Consider the following 25,679-nt stretch of genomic DNA (forward strand, 5'->3'; position numbering starts at 1 on the left):
TAAAAGCTGCACCGTGAAAGAATTCTTCGAGTCTCCAATCAATTTCATTTCTGCGTAATGTTACATCCTTGGCGCTCTCGATTAATTGCCTTATACTATCCACGAGCCAAAACTATTTTTGACAGGTTTACAACGTGATGGTAACGCTGAGAAAAGAGAAGATGAAGTTTATCCCATTCACCTAAAAAGATCCATTTCCGGGAAAATCAAGTGACAAAAAAAGAGAGAGGATAAAGACAGTATCTCCATTGATTTGCCCATGCTACCCCGAACATCCAACTATCTTTACTTGACATTTCCAGTGTGAAGATATAACTGTAAACATGACGACAAGAGAAAGAAAGTATATCGAGATAGGTTAGGTTTCCCGGCACCACTCAAAAGCTTATAGTACTGCTATTCAGTATCACTTCCACGATCAGAATTCCAAGGTAGAAAAAGAATCAGGTACTCTACAAAGCTTTGGACCTGTCCGTCCCGCGAGCAAATGGGTTTTGTTTGCAGGAAAAACCTTCCCCTCTATCGAATCTTTGTCCTAAGTAGAACAACAGCTTTTCTTGTTCTCGCTCCCCAATGTATCTGCAACATTAATCGTGGTTCCCTGACCGGGAATTGCAGCAGCACCTGCTGCTTGCTGAGCTGCCAATGCCTTCTTGCTTATAATATGGTATATCTCGGACAGAATTGTTTGGAATGCCTTCTCTATGTTTGTTGCATCCAATGCAGATGTCTCCAGAAATGAAAGGCCCTCCCTCTCAGCCAAGCTCTGGCCGTCTGATTCTCGAACAGCTCGAAGATGGCTCAGGTCAGACTTATTCCCGGCCATCATTATAACAATGTTAGAGTCTGCATGATCCCTCAGCTCACGAAGCCACCTTTGCACATTGTCGAAAGTCTGCCTCTTGGTTATGTCGTAGACAAGAAGCGCCCCAACTGCTCCCCTATAATAAGCACTAGTAATAGCTCGATACCGCTCCTGACCAGCAGTATCCCATATCTGCGCCTTGACTGTCTTTCCCTCTACCTGCATTTAAGAGTTTTAGTCGCATTATAAGATTAGCATTAACTTCAGATCACGATTCATTGGCGACATCTGCTTGAACAACTCGGTGTCTCATTCTCCTATACACTCATCAATAACCAGCCTCTCTAATACCATCTGAAGATTCAGACAAATAAGTTTTAAACTTAAGATAACTTCGAGACCAGTGTCCACCATGAGTTAATAATAAATTTACTGGAAGTCAACTTTGCTAAAGAAGTTACTCGTATCAAACAATTTTTCTCCAAGGAAAATGAATAAAAGAAGCTTGACTACATTCAGTCAGACAAGCTCACATACACCACTTATAAGAACATATATGCATATCATAAATAGGACACGATCAGCAAGGATACTAGGATATACACACCTTTCCTTCTTACAATACATTCCAATGCCCCATCTGACTACTAAACATTGCACGATAAATGTTTAGAAGAATGACCATTCCCGGCTAGATTCCATGTCCAATAACCCAGGCCACCTATCAAACACCACATGCCCTGAAAGATAAGATCCAGTCTATCTTCCATCTACTGCTGATTGTTCAATATCGTTCAGGGGGGATGCTGACTTATTAGATTACAACATAGAAAGGCGAAATGACAATCTTGGATACAAGCCGGTTATCAACATTATGCAATGAGAGTTTCCATTACAGTAATCGATGTCTATTGATTGGTGAAGTCATCAAAACAATAGCTTATGCTTGTGAAAACGGGGAAGCAGCTTATTCTGGCATGGCATGTGACCCCCGAGTTATGCTCCATTCAAGAACCTCAAGACGGCGAGAGCTCTCGATGATATGCTAACAATAAAGTGGACTGCTTCATGTAGCAGGAGCACCTCATAGGAACGTGTGCCCACACACTGATATATGCTAGATCGTTACTATATTTACAGCAAGCAACGATGAACGGCCAAATTGATGGTGCAGAGAGCTAATTGGAGGATCAGACTACCTAGCAAAGACCTCACAGTGGCGAAAGGTGAAAATTGAGGAAGCATCAGAGGATGAGAGAAGCACATTCACCTGCAAAGTTCTGGTGGCGAACTCCACGCCGATCGTGGACTTGGATTCCAAGCAAAACTCATTTCTCGTGTACCTCGAGAGGATGTTGGACTTGCCGACGCCGGAGTCTCCGATCAACACGATCTTGAATAGATAGTCGTACTCGTGATCCACCCGACTAGCCATCTCCGAGACCTATCTAGCAGATCGAATCATCAAAACCAATCACAGATCAAAACGCGAAACACAGAGAAGCGGTCAATTCAGTCCAAATCAAATCGAAATGCGAGGAGGAAGGTATGTGAGATCAATGAGCAGCTCATCAAGAAACGGACCTGGGAAGGTGATCGAGATGGTGGAAATGGAGAGCGATTGGGAGGAGAGGGGGACAGGGAGAGACAAAAGGAGGTGGAAATGGGGGGAAGGGAAATTCAACGGAGGGAAGAGGGAATCAGAACCGGGACAGGAGGGAGCTGTCTCGTCTGTGTTGAGATGAGGGATCGATTGACATTGTCAAGTCGCCATTTTTATTTTTTCTCTCCGGAGGGCGAGAAACGGAAAAAACGATGAGAGTGATGAAATGGCCTTTTGAAACGGCCAAACCAAACCTCCTCCCCTCAATTCTTTCCTCTCTCTTTCTAATTATTATTATTTTTTTGTGACCAAGCCTGGAAACTATTTATTTTTATTATTATAAATATCAAAACCATAACATACATTTCCATTTATTAGTAGCATTTTCATCATTCATTTAAGAACTTATTATGATGATATAAGAAATTGTCTATTTATGTCACACATTTCGCTATCCTGATTCTATTGCACAGTGCTAAAAATTTATGATACTCGTTTATATGTCATATCGTACTGCAAGAAGTAAGTTTTAATATTTTTCTTTCAATGTCGATCCTACCATATTAATATCTTTTGATCGCCGTATAGTAATACTCAGGACTCCAAAAACAATATGTAACTAATAATATCTAACTTTAATGTTTAAATGAATAAAAGACAAGGCAAACGTAAATAAAAAGTGCCGATGGGACTAGGATCGCTAAGGGCACAATTGCAGCCAAGGTATACAGACTCCCGCAAGCCAAAGTCCCCAACTTGATCTGGACCAAGTTCACGAGAGCCATCATCAAGAACCCGCACCCGAACACCGAACCCACGCCCGATACCAGAATCCCGACCCGCAAACCGGCAAGGTTAATGTGACCGAGGTCAATCCTGCGCATGTCACAGCAGTCATCGCCTCCGCTGCCCGGCCAATCTGTGATCTTGATGGCCTGCTTCAGAGCCAGAGCTATTAGGCTAGAGAACAGGAAGGAGCTGAATGAGTATACGTGGAAGGCCACCAGCTGCTCGGCCACTTCGTTGTCCGCGACACAGGAGGCCTTGAGACCACCCCGTGCGATTGGAGCGGAGATGGTGGAGCCGGGAGTGGCAGTGAGGCCGAGAAAGAGTGCCACGGTGAAGAGGGAGTTCACATTGATGAGGCCATCCAAGGCCATAACGTGAATCCTCGTCGCGGATGTAAGCAAGAGGCATCCAGATGCGACCGGCATACTTCGGCCACTGGAGGCAGCTGAGGGAATCGGAAATTAGGCAAACGTGTCAGAGGAGTCTGAAATTATATATATCGAGTGTATTTGCCTTTTGTTGGCTGCCAATGCAATGGCATGAATTGAGTGGCGTCGAAGCATGGAAGACATTGGAAATGGAAGCAACCTGTGGTGTGTACTCACAAACTTAATTTTTTTAAAAAAAAAGAGGTATCTATTAGAATCTTATCTGACCATACCACATATACCACACAAGACGAAGATTTTCAAACTCTCCCCCTTGAGAATCTTTATTGGCCTATTCTGATTCCATTCCCTGAGATCATCGCATGTATGAAAACATCAATTCAACTGAAGACAGACTCCATAGTTTACGGACTCCTCATCACCAACCGGGCTAACAACTAGGGAAAGGTTGGACAGCAAATCATCTGCCTGTCATGCACCCAAATTCCTTCTCTTCTCCCCCATGATTATTAATTTACAATAACTATTAGTTAAGCTCTCAACGTATACCGATAATCTTACAGTTGAAATGTGGTCTGGGATAACATGTATGCGTATCCTACCAAAAAAAAAAAACACCACTTGATATAGATTTATCTTGAGATTTAATTTTTAGATATCTGAATTCATTTCTGGTAGTTTTATTATTATTATTATTATTATTTTCAGAAGTACAGAGAGGAAGATACTATTGATAGAAGCCTTATACTCAGGAATCACCATAATATACTCTAATCTTAAAATAAATAAATAAAAAGAGGAGTCGTACTTTCAATTTTGGTGACGAAAGTGCAGTCCCAACGAATGGCTGGAGAGCTGAAGTTGAACAGCTGCAGGGCTGGGACAATGTCCAATCCAATCCAATCCAACTACTAATTAAAACCCATAAATAAACCCAACTGACCTTCAAGCTCTGTCCTAGTAAGCCTAACTCCCACACACACACACATATTTGCCCCCAACGCAGCCAAAACTATATATATATATATATATATATATATATATATATGTATATGTATGTATGTATATGTGCATGCCTTTCTTGTCCTGATGTCTGGTTCTAATACCCAATGACTTAATTTAGTTTAGTATATTATTATTATTATTATTATTATTATTATTATACGTATATAAAATACACACGGTTATGAAGAATGGTTGGTTGGCAATTTAATTCTAAAGGCCCTCTCCTCTCCTCTAACCTCAAATCTTGCAGTTGCGCTAGGCATCCAATTCACTTCTCTGAAAATCGCAACTAAGATCATTCATTGTCCTTCGTGTCCTTCCTTCCTCTCCTCCCGTGCTTGGGTTGGGTTGGGTTCCTCCATAGCGTAGCATAGCATAGCATAACAGCGGAGGGTCTGTTTTGTGGGTGTGTTCTTGTTGGTAAATCATGAGCATATTCTCACTCTGTGTTCGGGTCTGACGGGACGACCGCTCAAGGTTTAATAATTATAACTTCGCCAACCGGCAACCTCGAATCATCAAAACCCCTCCTCCTCCTCCTCCTGTCTGACAATCCTCCGCTACTCACCTCACATCCTATGTACTTCTGATTGATTGCTCTGAACTGAAGTGCCAAACTTCCATTTATTATGGCTGCTCACCTCCACCGAGCACAGTCATTGCTCCCACCTCAGATTCACCACCCACTGATCTTGTCAGACCAGTTTCGTCAAGAAGGGACTACTGCTTCTTCTTCCTCTTCTGGGTCGAACTCGGAATCAGGTCCGACCTCGCCTTCATCTGCTTCAGGAAACAGAGGAGGAGACGAGGACGACATCGAAATGGACGATGGGTTCACAGCTGAGTTGACCCGCCGTATGGCTCATTACATGCTTCAGGAGGAGGACGATGACCGCTTGCCTCGGCCCAGCATTGGCCTCTCGGCCCTCCCCCAGCAGTGCCAGGTAGGTCTCCTCTCTAATCCATCAATCAATCAAGACAGATTCTTCATTCTTTTAATCGAACCGCAGCCACAACCAACTTTTTGCTGACGGATAAATGAATATATAAATATAGTTTGTTTTGACCATATCTCCGGCAATTTTCTTCGAGATTATTATTATTATTATTATTATTATTATTATTATTATATGCAACTAACGACGAGGCCCTTAGATTTGCCATTTTCTGTTTTAGATTCTCGGTTGATTTTTCAGCTCACCTTGCTTTGCTATGAAATCATCTCGAGAGATTTTGCTACGATTTGGATTTGACAGTAATAGAGCCGCTCTGATTATAATTTTGGGGTATTTATGGGTACAAAGGAGTCATGGGGTCCAGCTGATGTTTCGATTTCACCTCACTCTCCCTTCTGGTCACCTCCGGTCACCCCTCCCGTGGAGTCCGAGATGGAACGTGCCGGGGAAGTTCTTCCATACCACCTAATCAATCGATTCAAGAAGATGGAAGTATCAGCCACGAGAGGTCTTGAACGTCCTGACAGTTATTCACTGAGGACCAAAGCACCTCCCAAGCCCGCTTCACGCAAGTACAATCCGAATCTAGTTCACCACTCGAATCGGGCCATTTTGGAGGACATAGAACTTCGAGGACCTCCGCAGGTAAGTATTGTGTTCATTATCGTCTAATATGGCCTGGAAGCTTCGTGCGACCACCTTTATTGAATTTTATTTTATTTTTACTTTCGAGTATTTTTCACTAAACTTGAGACCTTCTTAATACAGTTCAATCTACCAATGCCGGCCAAAACCGAGCAAAGGACCAGTGGGCGATCTCATCTGCAGCATCAGCTCAACCATCAGGTATCGGGATCGGGTATGCAGGCAGTATTCCTTAGCAAGTGGGGTTCTGGAAGCAGGTCTTGCGGGACCGGCGTGTTCTTGCCCCGTGGAGCTGGCAGTTCTGCTGAATCGCGGAAAAAACCCAGTAAGCGCAGACTTCTTTTAGTCTTGTGTTCAGTAAAATACTACTCGATACATTGTGATACCCAATTACTTATAAATTCATTAATTTCTCTTTAATTTTTTCGGATGGAACAATATGTTTCAGCACTCGTCCTTATGTGACAACGTGACTAAGGTGATGTGCAATTTGGCTACCTCAAAACTAGACTTAGCGTGATGTGAATCCGCAGGTGCATGCGAAAGCGTAATCCGTTTCGATACTATGTAAAATATCATTGGACTTATAAGCGATTGAGCCCATTTCTAATTCATAAGTTTGAGCTGATAGATTATGATATCCAATCACTTATAAATCCGTACATTTCTCTTTAATTTTTTTTGGTGTAAGACAATATGTCTCAACATGTTGCAATCTGGTTCTGGGTTCTTTATTATCTCTTTGTACTTGGGCTTTTGACAGGGATGGGGTTCCGTAGTAGTTGGAGTGGTTAGATGCTTCGTCAAGTTCTCTGAATGTTGTATTGTCTGTTTGCAATTCGTCGGATTCAATGCAATTCCAATTTCTAAGATACCACTAGCGTAGCGACCCGTGACCTTTATAGCTGCTTAACTTAAAAGTAGGGGCTAAAGTCACCAAAGAATCAACGGGGGAATCTTCGTCCAGGGACCGCAACACACTAAATAACAAAATTAGCACCGGAGGTAGGTCAAGCTACCTCGTTTCGTCGTCGGGAACCGAACCAGCTGATACCGATGTTTCTTGATCAGGGTGTTCGACGGTTCTGATTCCTGCTAGAGTGGCCCAGGCCTTAATGACGCACTTTGAGAGGATGAATTCTCAGCCACGGGCGAGTATCGGTAATGTTCTTGTCTTCTTGACCAGAGAATCTTCTTTTGGCAAAAGTCATTTTCTATTCCACCGTGAAATTGAAATTGAAATTGATGTGGTTTTTGTCTCTTTCATTTCTCTGCTAGTTTCAGCTCCTCAATCCCGCTGATCTAGTCTAATGTCCTTTTTTTTGCAAGTTTGTTCATAGTGCCTGTTCTCTTCTGCAGATGGAAGATTGGGAGGATTGAAATTCCAACAGAAGAGCCAGTCCCAGGCGGCTCCAGCCCTTAACAATAACGACACGGGCCTTCCCCACGAATGGATCTATTGACACCCCTCTTTGATCCTGTAGGCTGACATAAGGATGATCGTTTTCGCTGTCGGAGAACAGGATGAATAAAGAGCGAAATCGAAGGCATAGCTCAGACTTTTTGTTCAGGGTACTTATCTACAGTATTGGTAGTAGCAGTAGTAGTAGAGGAAGGTGGGATTATAATTAATAAATGATAAAAAAGAGCCAAGTATGGAATGGGGTTGGGGTCTCTCTACTCTGCAATCTGTCTTGCTCCTTAACAAATAAATAAAAATCATATGCCCGATCTGGTTCTACAATTATTCAAGAAGAAGCTGAGACTACCTTTTCTTGTAAACCTATGTTCTCCACTCTTCACAAGAAGTTGGCCTTAGCGGGCGGCCATTGGAATTAGAATTGGAAGTAAAATTAATGTGTCGATTTTGGCCTGGGACGGGGCGTTCGGCATAGATCAAATTTTCTTGTTAATGTTGAGCATAAAAACCACTACGCAGGAGTAGAACTCGACAAATGATTATTATTATTATTATTATTATGCTAAGGGGAGTTCTGCCCCACAATTGCATTCGTTGATTGAAATTATTGATTGATTTATGTTTGATAATTAAATATATATGCCTGGGACTGGGCTGGGATCATCTTTCCCATTCACGGAGGGACAGGATAGGCCCAAAATAAAATGGCATCAGCTTCGCCTTTTAGGGGCCCGTAATTGATTGATGGGGCGGCAATGGATGTCAATGAGAGAGAGGCATCGAACAATCATTCCCGATCATCAATCACTTCACAAGCAAAGCACGCGCTAATAATTAATTAGTATAATAATAACAACAATAATAATAATAATAATAACCAGTCCATGCCCATGCTCAGCAAAGCATTGGAATGTTTTGTCGTCACCCGTGGGGCCTCACCTCACTGGAACACAAATAATAAATAATTGGTCATGATGGCTGGGCTGGGCTGGGTAACGCATGGCTGTTGGGGTTGGCTTGGCAGGGCAGTGTCACTCACTCTCTCAACAGTCAGCTATGCAATGCTGTGCTCAGCTCGGGTTTAGCCCCACGACCACCACCACCACCACTACTACTACTACTGTTATTGTGCTCCTCCTATAGCCCGATTTTGGGCCACTCAAACTTTGGGCTTGGTCTCGAACCGAAGTGTCCAATCGTGTTGGAATTAATTTAATATTCATTCATTCGCTTGGAGTAGTGGATGGATGGATAGGAAGAGATAAAAGGGTCCATTCCATCTGTCTGCCTTTGTATTCAATTCAATTCAATTCACGTACACATCCATTTCTATGGTCCCTGCCAATTCTTGTTCAGCAACTTCTTGTTCAGCAATTTCTTGCTCCAACCCATTCACAGTATGTATATACAATCCCAGCTGCAAATTCTGATGGAAGGATCTGTGACAATTTCTCTTCTCGTTTTACGGCCATAATATATACATATATGTGATATGATCCTACAGATTAGACGAAGTTATTATATATAAGATAAGATAATAATAATTATTTTTTTAATAATATAATCAAAATCCAAAAGGAAGGTCCTGTCTTATTATATTATAAGACAAAGGCAAAAGCTACGTTAATTAATTACACAAGATTTAAGTTGATGATGATATTACTGCATTGCTTTTGCTGTTGCTGTTGCTGTTGCTGCTGCATCGATCCGGTCGGCCTCAGGGTGATCCTCAGGCTCAGCAATTCATTGTGGGAACATCGGAGGTCTTCACATATGGCGGCTGCAATTCCCCCCGTTTCCCAAATGCTCCGCTCCCGAATATCAGAAACCCCACCATGTGCCCCACGATCGCCGCGATAAACACCCCGCCGTTGAACGACATCAGAGCCAGCATGATCAGGTACGCCAGCCCCATGCGGATCGCGTGCACCATCGTCTTGGCGACGCCTCGGGCCAATCCGCCGCCCTGCCCCATCATCAGCCGGCACCGGGTGAGGAACTCGACGAGGACGGCGAGGGCGAAGGTGACGAACAGGGCGAGGACGTACATCCCAGTGCTGGTCCCGGGCCAGCCGGAGAAGAGGATATAGCCGTCCTTGCCCCAGAAGAAGGTCATGTGCATCATCGTCGTCATCTTGTGGGGGTGGTGGGGTGGAGCCGGCGCCCCGGTGGTGGCGTTGGCCGTATGCGGCGGCGCCATCCCGCCCATGCCGCCGCCCATGTCCATGGTTGCAGTGCAATTTGGGGGGAAGGGAAAGGAAAATGAAGAAATTTGGGTGGAGAGTAGGGCTAGGTTTTCTTTTTATGTTTTTTTTTTTTGGAGATATTATGGAAAAATGCCAAAACTGATCATGAAAGGACCTTTATGGATGGCATATAATTTGGTCCTACGGTGCACAGAGAGAGAGGGGGGGAAGGGAGTAGTAGTACAGTACAATACGATACGATGCCCCATCGGAATTGGTTATTGCAGTACAGAAAATTCCCAACAACATTTGCTGTTCGTTGCCGTCCGGCTCACGCGGCATTTCTTCTTATTTAACTTCTGTTTTATTTTGCTGTCAATTGCATTCTTGAAAAATCCTATGGTACATATACCTCATGTAAATATACCCATACATATAGATTATTCAAGTAGTTTGTCATCTATTTCTTTTAAATTAAATCTCAATTTTGGATCTTTCTGAATTGCCAATGAAAAAAATTTATAATTAAAAAGTTTTATCTCAATTCGAACTAAATTAATTGGTGTTTATTGAATTTTTTGGACACAGAGTGCACGGATAAATAAAAGTAAAAACATATATGATATATACACATGAATTTACTTGAAATACTTTGAATAATTTAATGATAATTTAAGAAAAATTATATAAAAATCAAGTAAAATGACTTGACATCAAGTAAATTATTTTTAAAAATATACAATTGTTTTATTTGTAAGTATTATTCAATCTATATATTGTAAACCAACCTGTCATTGCATTTGCAGGGAAAGGAAAACTTTTATGGATGGTGAGTTTATACTTACTCACCTTATGTATTTGGTCTTTGATGTAATATTCCTTTTCAGTCGTATCGAACAAAAATTAAACGAATGAGGCCAATTGTATCAATCATCAGTTTGAATTCTCAACCACGTACGATAAATTTAGACGAGAGTTTTTTTTTTTGTATATTCCCTGATTTTATTTAAATTCGAGGAAAATTTCCATGCTGGAAGAATTGAAGCTCAAACAATTGTATCAACTGTAATATAACATGAAATATATTCTTTTTTATTTTTATGAATGACATGAAGTATATTCACTATACATATACTTGAGAAGAATCAAACGACCATATATACTGTTTCCTTATACACCAATGACTTTCTCACCATCTAATCGGTGACATTACCGAGAATATCTTCTTTTTTCTTTCTGGGGGTAAAGATAATATCAATTTTTGTTTTAAATGTATTGGTCAATTTCCACCAGACAGATCCTACCGAAACCATACAGAGTCTTTACGAAACAAAGTCTATTGTGGTTTTTTATTAAAAAAGGAAAAAAAAAAGAAGAAGAAGTTCTACCAGCTAGCTACAAGCTTTTCAAAATTAGCCTTTTTCTCCAATTTAGAAATTAGAAAACTCGACATGCATTAACTCCCTCTAATTTGACTTCACTTAATTAATTAATTGGCCGACTAATTCGTCATGAATTATTAATGAGGATATTTTTTTTTAGGGGATTTTTTTTTTGGAAAAAGCGTTTTCCTCTACGGTACGTCTCCAAGTCTAAAGAAAGAAAGGCCTGATTCTTGCCGTTTTTAGTGCTTGTACTTTTCGTTCTTGACGTCCCAAAGTTGAACAAGTCCTCCCACCGGACACATACTCTCCCGCTACATTATATTCCATTTTAGTGTTTCCTTTCTTTTTTCGTGGTTATTTTATATATATACCATAATACCATACACTACAGACCTTATTATAGTGTATCTGGTACAAAAAGTGTCGCAAGATTAGTAAGTCTAAATTGCTAAATAGATATGACAAATTATGTTAGGAGTTCAATGAAAAACGAAAAAGAAAAATAAAATGTTGGCACGGGGCATATATATATATATATATATATATGTATGTATACCTATACATATGTAAGGGTAAGGCTTTGGTGTCATGTTGATTTCTTGAAAAACAACATAATCTACTTTCTTTTGCTTTCTCATTGCCCTTCAATTACATATACTAATTAAGGGTAACTAATATTGCTTGACAATCTGTTGGATACGTCTTGGAATGTTAGAATTGAGCACACGTACCGTAAAGGAAACTCGTGTGCGGATTGCTTTGCGAGGAAAGCTCTTCAATTGCTTCTTGGTCTTTATCGTTATCATTGTCCACCGGTTTATCCTGGAGCACTGTTTTTCGGTTATATTATTGCAGTATCCATACCCATCGTTATTTTTCATAATTTTTAGTTTTTATTGTATTTTCTTTTCTTTCCTTGCGCATTTGCCCGGTTTCCTACCGAATATATATATATATTGTGCGTGACGATCAGTGGGCTAATGTAAATATTGCGAATCCTAGTAAAGTCCGATACCTTTTCATTGCCGAATCTAATTTATTTTATCAGTTCTGATATATAGCTCTTTTTTTTTTGTGTTGCTTGTATATATCTCTTGTTATTGATTATTTCCAAACCGGCTAGCTAGTACAGCACTGTCCCATCTCTTAAAGTCGGGAAAATATTTACTCAGTCATTTGATCATTTAACACTCAATCACAATGAATAATACTCAATGAATATCTTCTCCTCAAAGTCGCCGTGTCTTGACTTAACTTTTTTTTTTTCGATTATAAGAAAAGCTTGAAGTGTAATATAATGAAAAAAAATTCTAAATAACTAATAAAATAGCATATATAGCCTTACTAGGTATTAAATTTATGATTTATAAGTCAACAGACGAGAGCGTGCGCCACTGTTCTACACTTTTTTTTTATTGGCTCGACTTAACTTTGCAATTCTCCAAGATATATACTTATCCTCAGCTTCTTTTTAAGAAGTAAATTTATTGTTTTTCTTATCTCGTCCTCTCACGTTAGAAACATCTTTTCCATATGTTTCTAGCTAGACCCCGAGACTCTGTGCCCTGCCATTTTATTATAGGTATCATAAAGCTATCAATTAATTAATCAGATGTTTATCATCGCAAGATTTTTTGTTTCTTTCTTTCTTTTTTTTCATAGATATGGAGAGATCAATCCAATATCCCTCCGAATTGAGGATGTACGTTATTGTTCCGCAAGCAAGGTACTATATATGGAATTACCCTATCATCAGAAAACTATGCTTTGGTGACATGGAAGAAATAACAAGGTGGATGGAGGGGTTACACCCACATGTTGCATTTCTTTTTCTTTTGTTTACGTATCGTAGGTCTCAAACAAAACTAATTATCATCTCATGCATTGTGTAATTAACTGAACATGCCCTATACATTTGAGGAAGCAAAAATGTATTACATTAGAAATATATACGTAAAAGCATCGAGCATAATGTATATATGGCATAGATTTCCAAATTTCTTCACTTTCTTTTTTTACAGGATAAACATGAAAATTACCAGATAAAAATTAAAAAAAAAAACGAAATTGAAAAACTTGTTCACAATTTTACTTTGATGAACACCAAATAAAATAGACGCTTATTATAGCAACACGGAGCAAGTGGGTACTGTGAGATATATGAAATATATTATCAGCTAATGGTAGGATAGATCAACAGCCGCATGGCGAAGGATCGGACGATACTGCTTTCTCCTCTGGCTTGGCCCTAATGGCCCTACTCCCAAAGAGAAAGAAGCCCACAGCGTGCCCCGCCACCGCGACTAGTAAGACCCCGCCGTTGAATGACATGACCGCCAACATCAAGAGAAAAGCAAGGCCAACACGTAGGCCGTATAAGGCCGTCTGGACGAGACCAGTCATGATGCGATTTGGTGGCGACGAGTGTGTACTGGGAGGGGAGCTGCCTGATGAGAATTTGGCATGACTACAGTGGGAGAGCCACTCGACGATGACCCCAAGGAAGAATACGAAGATGAGAGCAAGGGCATACATGCCATCGCGAGTGGCCGGCCATCCCCGGAAGAGGATCTCGGAGTCCTTCCCCCAGTAGAAAGTCATGTGGGTGTAGCTCATCTCGTGACTTCCCATATGATCGTGATCCCCCGTTCCTTCCATATCTGCCTGTCTCTCTCTTTGAATAACTATAAGAAGAAAAAGGAAGACGAGAGGGTTGAAGAATTGAGTTCTATGGCTCTGTGGTATTTGAATGTGAGATGGACGATATATATGTGTGTGTATATACAAGGGGGATGGAGACGAGAATGAAACTAAGAACATTTATATACACACACAGAAATATATGTAATGAAGTACATCGCTAGCTACATTCTATCTGGAAGGTTATGCTCGTTATGTACTGCACATGAAGTACGCCTTGTGTGCAATGGTAATTGTCACAAAACACATCAAAAATATTATTTTTATTAACAATATATATATTTTATTTTTATTTACATATTAAAAATCAAAATGACAAACTTGTGGTATTACCACATGGCGCCACTGTTGCATACAATACAACACTTTCACATATCAGAAATTTTCCAACCAGACGTGATTACAGTGGAAGAATCAAAGGCTAATTAACAGCAATCCCAAAGTCAAATAGAAATTATTAACACGTCCTTTTCTTGCTGAATAGAAATAATTATAACATCGCCAATGTAATGTGTGGCACCAATTGATAACTCTATAATATTATTGAATACAAGAATTATTGTAATCTATCACTTGCATACAGTCACATCGTAATTTCATATGAGTCGGGGTAGATAACAATTTGTAAGTATAGTCTGTGTACATGGAGTCATGATTGTCTAGTTTCGGAGTCAACCCCTTTATTATTTCATCTGCCAACCGATATTATCATAGCCGGCAGATATTACCATGTTATACGTGTCACTAGTACTCTCTCTCTATATATAGTCTCGTGGTACTTCTTAATACACTGACTGCACAACTTTTGACATGGGAATAAATTGATTATTGACGAGTTTTTTGGTTAAATATAAAAATCTCCTTTCAATATCTATTGTTTTCATTGTACTTTCATTGATATCTCTCGACTCGATGTGTACAACAAAAAGAAAATGCAGTCCTGATAAATGCTTGTCCTAGTGCCGCACTAGTTCGGGCTTATAATTAACTTCTTACGACCTCACTTTTGGTTCCTGATTTTTCGCACAAGCACTCAAGATTAGCGTGCTGATAATAGCCATGATTTTTATTTTCCTGGCAAGACCAGGGAGATATTTAAGTTTATATATATATATTGAGTTCATTGAGGCTAATCCTCACTTAGGCATGAAATTTTTTCTTTTTTTTCGGTGGATACTTAACATGAACTTTAATTATTGGAAGTTCATACACTAAACGATATGAAACTACTTATGCACAATTATATAACGGAAAATATTAGCAAAATATACGTGTCTAGATACCATAATGTAACCTACAGAAGATTCTGCAAATTGTACAGAGCCCGTTGTTGCAGCTGGCTACTACAATATATATATATATATATATATGAACTATCATCAACAATTCAATGGAGGAAGATCGGAAGGTTCTTGATAGTCCCCGACCCGCCACTTCCTGAACATCTGGCTGCCAAAAACCAAGAATCCGAAGGTGTATCCACCGACCGCGGATAGGAATACACCACCATCAAATGACATGATTGCAAGCATCACCAGATAAGCCACCGCCACTCGAAGGGCATACATAGATGTCTGCAGAATCCCAGCCATCACGCTATCAGTGTTGGACTTGATCAGGCGCACGTGAGATAGCCACTCGACGAACACCGAGAGCAGAAAGACGAGGAGGAGGGCTAGCACGTAGGAAAGTAAGCTGTGGCCTGGCCAATTGGGGAAGAAGATCTCGGTGTTGGTCTTGGCCCATGAGAAGGCCATATGATCTTTCCTTTTCTTTATCGCGAGGCTGGCTGTCTAGGGGTGTAAAAGCAAGTGGAAGCATAAATTTATATACAGGGAGAGACACGGAAGTCCCATATAAGGAAAAGCTATATATATTATATGAATCCATGTGTATGTACGTACTTGCAAATTTCTGTACTACCCTAGCTATGTGTAGTGTATAATATATATTGATGCTTTGGGCATTTTCGAAACTCTACAAGAAAGCTTCCTTTCAGTAAAATTATCTGGCAAATCTACGAACAAAACACATTGTTCGATAAATCTACACTCCTGCACACATATTCTTTCGAATTCTGAAAATTCTCATTGCATCATTCATACAAAGAAAACTTGCCAAAAACATTTCAGTTCAAAACTCTCGATCAAATATTGAATATTTATTTGATAGGATATATATTTATATTCTAGGTCGTTGTCAAGGTACAAAGTGGTGAACCTCGATAATGGCCCAAAGAGTGAGAGGGGCATTAAAATATCTGAAGTGCTTGCCTTTTTCCTTAAACTATATGCCGTTAGTCCAATGAAGTGAAGCTGACAGCCCGGCACTGCACTACATACACATCCGCCGGAGAGAGAGCTTTAGCACCATCTCTCAGTCCCATCTATGATTTTGCAGTACAAACAAACAAAGACAGTCGTACAAACAAAGACAGACGTACACACACACACACACAGAGACGGCACAACTGTGTAAGAAGACCTCATTCCCTTGGAATTGGACTCGGGCCAGTTTGTGTTGTACATTGAAAATTGTGGAAAGGCATGGCAACAATGCAGAAATGGAACATGGGACCACTGACAGGGCCCGAGATTCCTTAGTTTTGAGCCCATGACTGCGTAAGCTTTGGATGGAATGTGCTACAAGGTTCTCCTATGTACGAGAAAGTTCGTTATTAACTGCCAATTTGAACATGTCTCTGGAAGATGCCACAGCAGAACAACCCCCCCACCCCCCGGCTTCTGTATGTATACCTCAACTCACCCTTCTCTTCTACGTCAGAGATCTCAGAGCAATTGCGAATCACCAAGCATCTTCCTCTACTTCGCTTTCTATATAGTCTCTGTATTTTCAATTACTCAGTAGGAAATGTCGCTGATTCCGAGCTGGTTCGGTGGCCAAAGGAGCAATGTACGTCTTCGACCCCTTCTCACTCGATGTCTGGGACCCCTTCAAGGACTTTCCTTTCCCTGGCTCTTCCACCTCCCTCTCCTCTGGCTTCCCTGATGCCCTCCGGGAGAATACTGCATTCGTCAACAGCAGGATCGACTGGAAGGAGACCCCCGGAGGCGCACGTGTTCAAGGTTGACCTTCCGGGGCTGAAGAAGGACGAGGTGAAGGTCGAGCTCGAGGACAACCGCGTGCTCCAGATCAGTGGCCAGAGGGACACTGAGAAGGAGGACAAGAATGATACATAGCACAGAGTCGAGCGCAGCTCCGGCAAGTTCATGGGGAGGTTTAGGGTGCCTGAGAATGCAAGGATGGATCAAGTCAAGGCTTCCATGGAGAATGGGGTGCTTACAGTCACCATCCCCAAGGTTGAGGAGAAGAAGCCCGGGGTCAAGGCCATTGAGATCTCGGATTAAGCTAGATTGGTGTGATTGTGATGTGCTTATTGGAGTAGGAGTGCGTTTGATTCAATTTAATTAAATAAGTGCTTAAAAGTTAATTACAAGTTAAAAGGAATATAAGAAAGAAGCAAAGATGAGAGATGAAAGTCTAAACTACTTAATCATTAAGCAAAAAATCACCTAATGAAATAAGTAAAATTTTTTGAATTAGGCGGTGTTTAATAAATTAAGTACTTAATTTTTAAATACTTAATTAGTTAAGAGAATAAATGTATAGAAAGAAGGCAGGAATAAATAAAAATGAGAAAAGTTTTATAAGAGATAAATAGTAACAATAAGTGAAAAATGACTTATTTTATTAAATTAAATTTTTTTTACTTATTTCATTAAGTGATTTTTTTGCTTAATGATGAAGTAATTTAGATCTTATCTCTCATCTTTTCGTCTTTCTTACATTCATTTTTTCTTATAACTAATTTGCAATTAATTTTTAAGCATTTATTTAATTAAGTTGAATCAAACACACCTTTAATGAAATTAGTCGTTTTTCACTTATTGATACTCTTTATCTTTTGCAAAACTTCTCTCATTATTATTCATTCTTCCATTCCTGCTATATATTTCTTTTAAGCGCTTACATTTATCAAACTGTGGAATGTTGGGTTGGTACTCTGTGAGTGCTTAATATATGAACAATAAAAGCAGATAATGAAGCTACTGCATGAAGCTTTATAAATATTTACGGTAATTATACTACTAATAAATCTTCTTACATATTTCTTGGCTGATCACCTGGAAGTCTTTACTGAATCGATAATGCCGGAAACCCCATTGAATCTTACGTCTAGCATTACCAGGGAAAGGTCTCATCGAGCCGTATTTTCGGTGAACTTGATTACTTAGATCAAACATAGTCTAACTAGCAAAGCAGTGACATTACTTGACAACCTAAGCAATACAACCACCAAGTAGAAAATATTAATTAGGCTGTAAATTTTCCGTGTTTAGAAATCTTATGAACCGAAGAATTTCCCCTGTTTTGAGCAAATCTGATCATACAATGGATTGATGCCTAATTGCCAAAAACTAAAGCTAGCTCTTTACACACACACAAACCGGCTCTCTTGGATATCGGGCTAAATTGATTGAAGAAACTCAATTAACCTCTCCAAGGACCCGTAGGATGATCCGCCTTCTTGAATACTAACCTCAACCTTGTCCTTCAACTTCGACATCCTCTGCCTCATCTCCTCCCCTTGTGTCCCCACCATGAGTTCTCTTATTGCCTTCTCAACACTCCTCCTGTCGTTCTCACCGTCCCCGAGTTCATAGCCGACCTTCCATACACTGGTGAGATACCTTGCATTCACTCTCTGGTCACCAAAACACGGCTGACGGATCATTGGGACCCCTTCGCAGATGCTCTCTAGAGTAGAATTCCACCCGCAATGGCTCCAAAATCCTCCTACAGAACCATGGCTCAGCACCCTCCTCTGTGGTGCCCATTTCACAATGCAGCCCCTCTCCTCAACAATCTCCTTGAACCCTTTGCTGAGTGACTCAAACCCGCTCCATTCAGAACCCCGAACTAGGTTGGGTCGGACAACCCACAAGAAGGGCTGCCCGCTGTTGGCTAACCCCCAAGCCATTTCCATCAACTGCCTGTCATCAATGGAAGCGATGCTCCCCAAGCTTATATAGATGACCGAATTTCGACATTGCTTATCGAGCCAAGAGATGCAAGCATTGTCCTCTTCCAAGAGACCAGTAGAGGAGGAGGACGAACCTGCAGGAGCTAGTTTGTTTAGAGGGCCCAGCGAAAAGATTGGAACCCGATAATCTTCCCGAAGCTGTGCCAGTGGTGATTCCTCGAGACACTCGAGGGTGTTCCACACGAGTGCTGAGGATGTTCTGATATCACCAGCCAGGGATATCAGCTGCAGATGATCTTCTAGTCTCCCGAAATGGGAGATTGGGAGATCTTTAAAACGGAGAGGTTGAAGTTGCGGCACAGGGTCCTGCAACATGGACTCTGCAGATGACAAGAGCAATTCTTTGTTGATGTGTATATATATATAACATCGCAAGTCAAGTTTCTTATATAGTAAAATCTTAAAAAAAACTAGAGGGAGGCTACTAAGCAAATACATATAAGGAGGATACAGGATACTGAAATGAAGCAAATATGAGCTGGAAGAACAACAGTCTTTATTAAAGAGTAAAAATCGGGACCTGAAGTCCAATACCGTATTAAGCAATTACACCTCTTACTGGAATGTGGACGAACAGTTATCCATGAAGCTGGCTTTAGAAACATACTGATGCATGTTATAAGTCTTAAATTCACAAAATGAAATATCTAAATGCCTCGCATTACTCATTGGTCATTTGGACCTCTAGTCGAGTGACCAATTTACTTAAAAGCTTATATATCTGACCAATTCTAGATGTCGCTACAATATTTGATTCAATTCATAAATATATATATATATACACACGTGTGTGTGTGTATGTATAATAAACAGAAATCGATCATATATATATATATATATAGCGAAAGATTTGTACCCTGTAGTGGAATGAAACCTAGAGCCTTTAGCTGGTGTAAGAAGGAACGAGCCAGTGAACTTGCAGCACTGTTTGTGTGCAGAATGACACTTGGAATCTTCAGAGGACGAGCTGCCGATTCTGAGAAGTACATGAGGGCATCGTAAAAGACGCAAGCTATCCGGTCTTGAGCTAGGAATTCTCGAAGGGGCTGTTCACATTTAGTGTTAAGAGTTAATACGAGAGATACTAGATCTCGGGACTGGACCTCATCTTTGGATAGTCTGTCTTCTATGCATAGGAAGTGGAAATCAGGGTGACTAGAAGGATGGGGATGGTTGAATTTTGTGTGAGCAATCGTGATGGAGAACCCTCTGGAGTGAAGGATGGTTCCCAGCTGAAGCATAGGAGTTAAGTGCCCCTGAAATGGACCAGGGACTAGAACCAGTCTTCGATGTTTCCTCTGTTCTACCCCTTCCATCTCTCTCTTCCTGACACTTTTCTCTGAAGATGTATAAGAATTCTGGGAGTTCATCCGTTTAGGTGGCTGCGGACTGCTGATGTGATGTTGAAAGACAGGTAGCACCAAAAGCAGTCTTACATAATAATATCCGATGCCCCTTCATTTTGTTCCTTGTTAAATCCAAACCAACCCCTGCCGGTTACCTAATCATCATCATTATATACAAATATACATGTATATACAGTGTTAATAATTCTTTAATTTTTAGCATGGGCTGGAGAGTAAATTTCCTCCATACTTTAGTTTAGGGGCAAGACACTTGCGCGGTGTCCAAGTGAAGATCAAAGTTGAATGATGAAACGAAACATTAGCAGCTATTCTGCTTCCGTCATATAGAGAACCAATTCTTTGGATGATCATCCCCCCTCTTCTACTGAGAATAGATTAACTGAAATAACATCAAGACAGAGAAACAGACCAAACGAAGGAAGTTTCTGAGCATTGCAAAAAATATATATTATAATCAATTATAGATTTCAAGAATGCGGCCGGCTCGGTGATAGTGACATTTGGAATTACAAAATCAGAAGCAGCCACTTTCTCCTCGGTGATGATGTGAGGTTATCTTTTAGTCCAATTTCTTGGAAACAAACAGAGCATTTCTTGCCGTATGGCTCCATTTCTTGTTCTAACAAATGCAGCGGCCAAGCCTCTTCTGTGGAGGCGGGGAATATTCTCCAGAAGAATCGGGTAAACTGCAATGACATAAAAAAAGTTACATCCTTGATACAGTAGCATCCTCGTATTAGTCAATGCTTTCAATGCCTTGTATCACGAGGAATAACTTGAGCTTGTTTCACGGTTCCCACCGATATAAACTGGACAATTCATTCCCCATATCTCAAAAGATTGCATTACGAGCTCCTGTGATTCATAAAGTCCCAAAGCTGTCTATATCATAGGTTAATTTACTCAAGAACAACGTCAGATGGAAGAGCAAGAACAACAAAGAGGTCGGAGTTGCAGTGTGGTTCTGGTCCCATATCCATTTCATGGGCTCGTAACTCCCATGTTCAGCTTGGGAGGAGCTCTGCACTCAAAGGGCTTCTCCATCACAATAGCTCACACACAGTTCAGCTTTCCTGACCAGTCTAATTTCCCCAACTTCTCATTCATATCACTACCTGCCAGCTTCTCGGAAGACGAACTCTCCTCGAGAGATTTTGCTGCCCTTGTGGCATCCCTCGATATGAGATATGAGGGGCCGTTCCTAGAGTCACTGTCGCAGTTCAAGGATCTGCCACTTTTTGGCATGGTGGATTTGGAGTCGCTGCTGCAGTTAATCCGACAAAGTATTGGATGAGAGCATCGCCTCGGCGATTATCCGGAACACGGTGGACTGCCTAGAGCAATCAATACCAGCACAGCTCCCGAAACAAAAGGGCGTGCCAATTTTGCCAATGGGACCGCTGCACAAAATTGCCCCACCGTCCTCAATCAGTACATCACGGGAAGGAAAAACCGAGTGCATCTTTATGGCTTGAAAACCAAGAAGACAATTCAGTTGTCTACTTGAGCTTGGGAAGCATAGCTGTTAACTCTACAAAAATAGAGTTATTCGGCACTTTTAACGGGTATAATAGGAGCTAGCTTGTCGAGATTAGGTTAGTTTGAGTAGGTTTTTAATTATTTTTCATTCATTTGCATTTTTTAAGAGGTTTAGGAGTTTTTATTAGTTTTTTGGTATTTTTAGAGTCATTTAGTTTATTGATCTTTCGCAGCCTCTAAGTTCTTCGTGATTTTTGACAAGTTTAACTTGGGTAATTAGTGCAAATTGCATATGGATAGAAGCTTATCGAGTTAGGAACGCAATGGTTTAAACAGTTTGTGATTTGGAGCTCAAACAAGGAAGAAACAACAAGTTAGAGTTCGGTGCGCGATGTTGGTTTACAGACCTGAGAGAGCACAGGCCGTGGCAGGTCGTTCATTTGGCTGAAATTCAACTTTCTTGATATCCGGCATGGGTCTCGAGAATATTTAAAGAAGAAAATTAAGAGGGCGATATTTTGATTTATTTGGGATATTGTTCTTGGATTTTAGGAAAGATATTCAGGGAGAAAGCATGGGCGTGACTTTGAAGGTGTGGACAGCAAAGGAGAAGAAGACACCATAGAGAAGAAGTCGACTTGGATTTTATTGAATTTTCTTAATATTTTGTTGATATCTTTTGAATTTAATGTCTATGTTGAATTCGTCTTATATGTTTTGTAATTCTTATGGACTAAATTTCATATGCTAGGATTAAGATTAAACCCACTCTTGGCTAATTTGTTTATTTTATGTTGATCTAATTAGTTTTAGATCTTGATCTATTTATTATATCTCGTGCTTAAGGCTTGCAATTGATAGATCAACAGTTGTTATGATTTGTTAATCTAAATGAACATGGAAAAGGAATTTTAGATTTAGAACATGGATAAAGTAGCCTAAGTTCAATCTCGAGGAATCAAGTTGATTATTGGGCGAGATAGGAATATACTTACACACCTTAGGTAGCCAATTCAAGTTGAAACTTAATGAGTTTAGTTTAATTACAATTCCTGTAGGAATATATGGGATTTGTTGAGTTAGATATTTTTCCTAAACAATTCGGAAGATACTTAGGAAATACTTGTGAAATTGAGGTTAATAGATTGTGCCTTAATCGAATTAGGGAAAGAGGGAGTAGATCAGATTAGCAAAGTGTGGGGAAAATTGTAATTCTAGGTCGTCTCACTAATTGATCGTCGGTTGTTTTAATTTGCTTTATATTTCATAGAACCGAATTTACTATTAGCTTGACTTCAATTAGGTTGTTATAATTCAAACGCTAGTAGAATTCTAGGTCAAGTTCTCGTGGAAACAATATTCTACGTACTTTATATTACTAGTTACGGCCTGTACGGTCGCGGCGTCATAAAAACCGTCAAACAATAGCTTCTGTCGACGTGGAAGAGCTAGTTGAAATGGCCTGGGGACTCGAGAATTGAGGCCTGCCTTTTCTGTGGGTTGTCCGGCCCGGAGCAGCTAGAGGGTTCAACTGGATTGAGTTCCTGCCTGAAGGGTTTGCCGATAGAGTGGGTAAAAGAAGACAGTTGTTAAGTGGGCTCCGCAAACGGAGGTACTAGCGCACCTTGCTGTGCGATGCTTCTGGACTCACTGCGGTTGGAACTCGACTCTCGAGAGCCTCTCAGAAGGCGTGCCGGTGATATGCAGGCCGTGCTTTCCAGACCAGACAGTGTATGCGAGATACCTGAGCCGTGTATGGGAGGTGGGCTTGGAGATGGAGGGGCAACTGGAGCGAAATGGCGCAGAGAGAGCAATAGGAACAGTGATGACTGACGAGAAAGGTCAAGTCATGAGACAGAATGCTTTGGCTTTGAAGCGTGACCTCGAAGCTTCGATCTCTGAAGGCGGTTTCACTTCCGTTTCCGTACGTGAGCTGGTCAGATTGATCAGCTCATTCTGCTCGTGTTAGGCAACTTCACTTCTTCCGCAGAAGTACGGCTAGCTAAAATTGTACTTTTTAATCCCGTGACCCAAAAGCAAGCATCATTAAAAATATGATCTGGAGAACACAGACTTGTATCGGAAACTTTTGAATGGATGCCGAGGCGCTGACTGCTTGCTCCGAGATTTGCTGACGAAGAACTCAAATCGAATTACAGAAAGGTTGATAAAGGCGGGAGTATATTTATAAGTAAACCGGGGAGAGTTCTGGTAGTTTCCCGGACGGCCGACCGACAATTAACGAACTTTCTCCCTGGACCAGAAAAATTAACGAACTCTCTCTCTCTCTCTCTCTCTCTCTCTCTGTCGTACCGTACGTACGGTGGGCCATTCAGGAGTCTGGGCTTAGGCCCAATCCCATTTCCAAAGCCCATTCATGAGCTCAATACTCCGCCATCCCGTACAATAATAGATGGTCTCCAGCTTGAACTCCCATTCGACCTGTTAGGAATAATTGGTTAGGAAGAAGGGAAGATAACGCTTTTAACATGCGTGGAATATAACAGATGGTCTGCGCATCCGTGGACGAAGAATAATATGTCAATATTTAGTTGTCTTGGAACTGTCAGACACAATGGGGCCAACGTCGGTGATTGATCTCAACTGTGAAAAGGAAAATCTGAGGCCACGTACTACAATTGTCGAAGCAAAAGCATATGTTCTATCTTTTATTATCTTCTTTGATCATGCAACTGGTCCTCTTCTTCTAATAGCCCTTTCACCCATTTAGTATGCGGTAATAATCACGAGACCAAAATTAAATGAATACAGGTCTGTAACCCCACAACTCATAGAATGCATGTCGATATCTCGAACGTACTGGAAGTTAACATTATATGTGTGTGTATAGATTCGTTCATTATGTGCATAGTATCTTCATGATCATCTATTGACTATCATACATATATGTGCGGACCTGCAGGGATGCTACTAGTGATCGAATCATGGTAAAAGCAAAAAATAAAATATATAAAGATTTCTCCGAGTCAATGATCCAATTATATATGCAAAGCATGTGCTATTAATGCACATCATGCCAGTTGCGTGACCTCAGATTCCTCACGTCCACACGTACGTAAAACGTTCCACATTTACAAGCGACTTTAACATCCGCGCGCCATATTATATATATATCGAGTCCATGTTTATTTAGAATATACCCGTACTGTTGAAAATGATTTAATGTTTTTTTTATTAATTTCTTCTCTTCTCTTCTCTTTTTTTTTTTATGGGTAATTTCTTCTCTTTTCGCATAATTTATTTTACTTTCCAATGATGATATTTCGTTATATATAAATTATAATAAGCGATATGTACGTCTAGTCTCCTTATTTCACTGCATTTTTTTTTTACCGTAGAGACAAATATACCTTTATTTCCGTAGTATTTAAACTGTATTAACTCAGAAGACGAGCTTGATACAATTCAATAGGTTAGAGCTCATGACAAGGCCCATCCAATATATGTTTACCAGCTGATTAACAAAAGCAAGAAAAGAAAAGGAATCTGACAATGGATGGCCCCGGCCGAGAGACAGAGAGAGAGAGAGAGTGAGAGTGATGATTAAGCAAATGTGGATGGTGGGACCATATGCAATGTGATGACCACAGGATCATTTGATTATCAGTTCATAATAATCTGATTCTTTTGAACGTGCAGAAGCACATTTCCTAATTAAAATGCTGGCCTAGCCTTGGGCTTGGATCTCAATCTCATGTCACGGTCTTTTTTACCGATCCCTATATTTATACTTATATATGTCTTTGTAATCATATCAGGGGTCATATATTTCATATATATATATATATATATTATGCTTAACTAAACTCCTCTTCCCTTTTTCCTATTTGTTTTTATTATTGTTTCGACTTTTTTTGCTTTTAC

The 25,679-nt window shown here is 40.5% G+C and overlaps 7 protein-coding genes and 1 pseudogene across 8 annotated transcripts; 2 read left to right on the forward strand and 6 right to left on the reverse strand.

Annotated features, from left to right (window-relative positions):
- Window positions 1-224: 224 nt before the first annotated feature.
- LOC116211131 (ras-related protein Rab11C-like) lies at window positions 225-2,662 on the reverse strand. 2 transcript variants are annotated; one of them, XM_031545364.1, is made up of 3 exons: window positions 2,390-2,662; window positions 2,076-2,249; window positions 225-1,024 (listed from the first exon to the last, which is right to left on the reverse strand). In XM_031545364.1, the coding sequence occupies exons 2-3, from the start codon at window positions 2,238-2,240 to the stop codon at window positions 536-538; spliced, it is 654 nt and encodes a 217-aa protein (XP_031401224.1). In that variant the 5' UTR covers window positions 2,241-2,249; window positions 2,390-2,662; the 3' UTR covers window positions 225-535. The 2 variants fall into 2 exon arrangements, with proteins under 2 accessions (XP_031401224.1, XP_031401225.1); XM_031545365.1 differs by having other exon boundaries at window positions 2,076-2,253; window positions 2,390-2,643.
- Window positions 2,663-2,883: 221 nt separating this feature from the next.
- Window positions 2,884-4,537, reverse strand: LOC116211133. Its single transcript, XM_031545368.1, has 2 exons — window positions 4,395-4,537; window positions 2,884-3,642 (listed from the first exon to the last, which is right to left on the reverse strand). Exon 2 carries the CDS (start codon window positions 3,620-3,622, stop codon window positions 3,044-3,046), a length of 579 nt encoding a protein of 192 aa, XP_031401228.1. The 5' UTR covers window positions 3,623-3,642; window positions 4,395-4,537; the 3' UTR covers window positions 2,884-3,043.
- A 229-nt stretch (window positions 4,538-4,766) lies between these two features.
- On the forward strand, window positions 4,767-7,944 carry LOC116211126. Its single transcript, XM_031545357.1, has 5 exons — window positions 4,767-5,535; window positions 5,896-6,192; window positions 6,316-6,517; window positions 7,264-7,353; window positions 7,552-7,944. The coding sequence occupies exons 1-5, from the start codon at window positions 5,221-5,223 to the stop codon at window positions 7,653-7,655; spliced, it is 1,008 nt and encodes a 335-aa protein (XP_031401217.1). The 5' UTR covers window positions 4,767-5,220; the 3' UTR covers window positions 7,656-7,944.
- Window positions 7,945-9,130: 1,186 nt separating this feature from the next.
- On the reverse strand, window positions 9,131-10,095 carry LOC116211135 (copper transporter 6-like). The gene has a single exon (XM_031545369.1). The coding sequence runs from the start codon at window positions 9,837-9,839 to the stop codon at window positions 9,348-9,350; it is 492 nt and encodes a 163-aa protein (XP_031401229.1). The 5' UTR covers window positions 9,840-10,095; the 3' UTR covers window positions 9,131-9,347.
- Window positions 10,096-13,133: 3,038 nt separating this feature from the next.
- LOC116211132 (copper transporter 6-like) lies at window positions 13,134-14,016 on the reverse strand. The gene has a single exon (XM_031545367.1). It carries the CDS (start codon window positions 14,001-14,003, stop codon window positions 13,377-13,379), a length of 627 nt encoding a protein of 208 aa, XP_031401227.1. The 5' UTR covers window positions 14,004-14,016; the 3' UTR covers window positions 13,134-13,376.
- A 1,126-nt stretch (window positions 14,017-15,142) lies between these two features.
- On the reverse strand, window positions 15,143-15,724 carry LOC116211137 (copper transporter 1-like). The gene has a single exon (XM_031545371.1). It carries the CDS (start codon window positions 15,638-15,640, stop codon window positions 15,263-15,265), a length of 378 nt encoding a protein of 125 aa, XP_031401231.1. The 5' UTR covers window positions 15,641-15,724; the 3' UTR covers window positions 15,143-15,262.
- A 385-nt stretch (window positions 15,725-16,109) lies between these two features.
- LOC116211134 lies at window positions 16,110-17,683 on the forward strand (annotated as a pseudogene).
- A 569-nt stretch (window positions 17,684-18,252) lies between these two features.
- LOC116211125 (UDP-glucose iridoid glucosyltransferase-like) lies at window positions 18,253-20,361 on the reverse strand. Its single transcript, XM_031545356.1, has 2 exons — window positions 19,805-20,361; window positions 18,253-19,268 (listed from the first exon to the last, which is right to left on the reverse strand). Exons 1-2 carry the CDS (start codon window positions 20,316-20,318, stop codon window positions 18,373-18,375), a joined length of 1,410 nt encoding a protein of 469 aa, XP_031401216.1. The 5' UTR covers window positions 20,319-20,361; the 3' UTR covers window positions 18,253-18,372.
- Between the last annotated feature and the right edge of the window lie 5,318 nt (window positions 20,362-25,679).

Source organism: Punica granatum, chromosome 6 (assembly GCF_007655135.1).
Source record: "Punica granatum isolate Tunisia-2019 chromosome 6, ASM765513v2, whole genome shotgun sequence".
NCBI classification, from domain to species: domain Eukaryota; kingdom Viridiplantae; phylum Streptophyta; class Magnoliopsida; order Myrtales; family Lythraceae; genus Punica; species Punica granatum.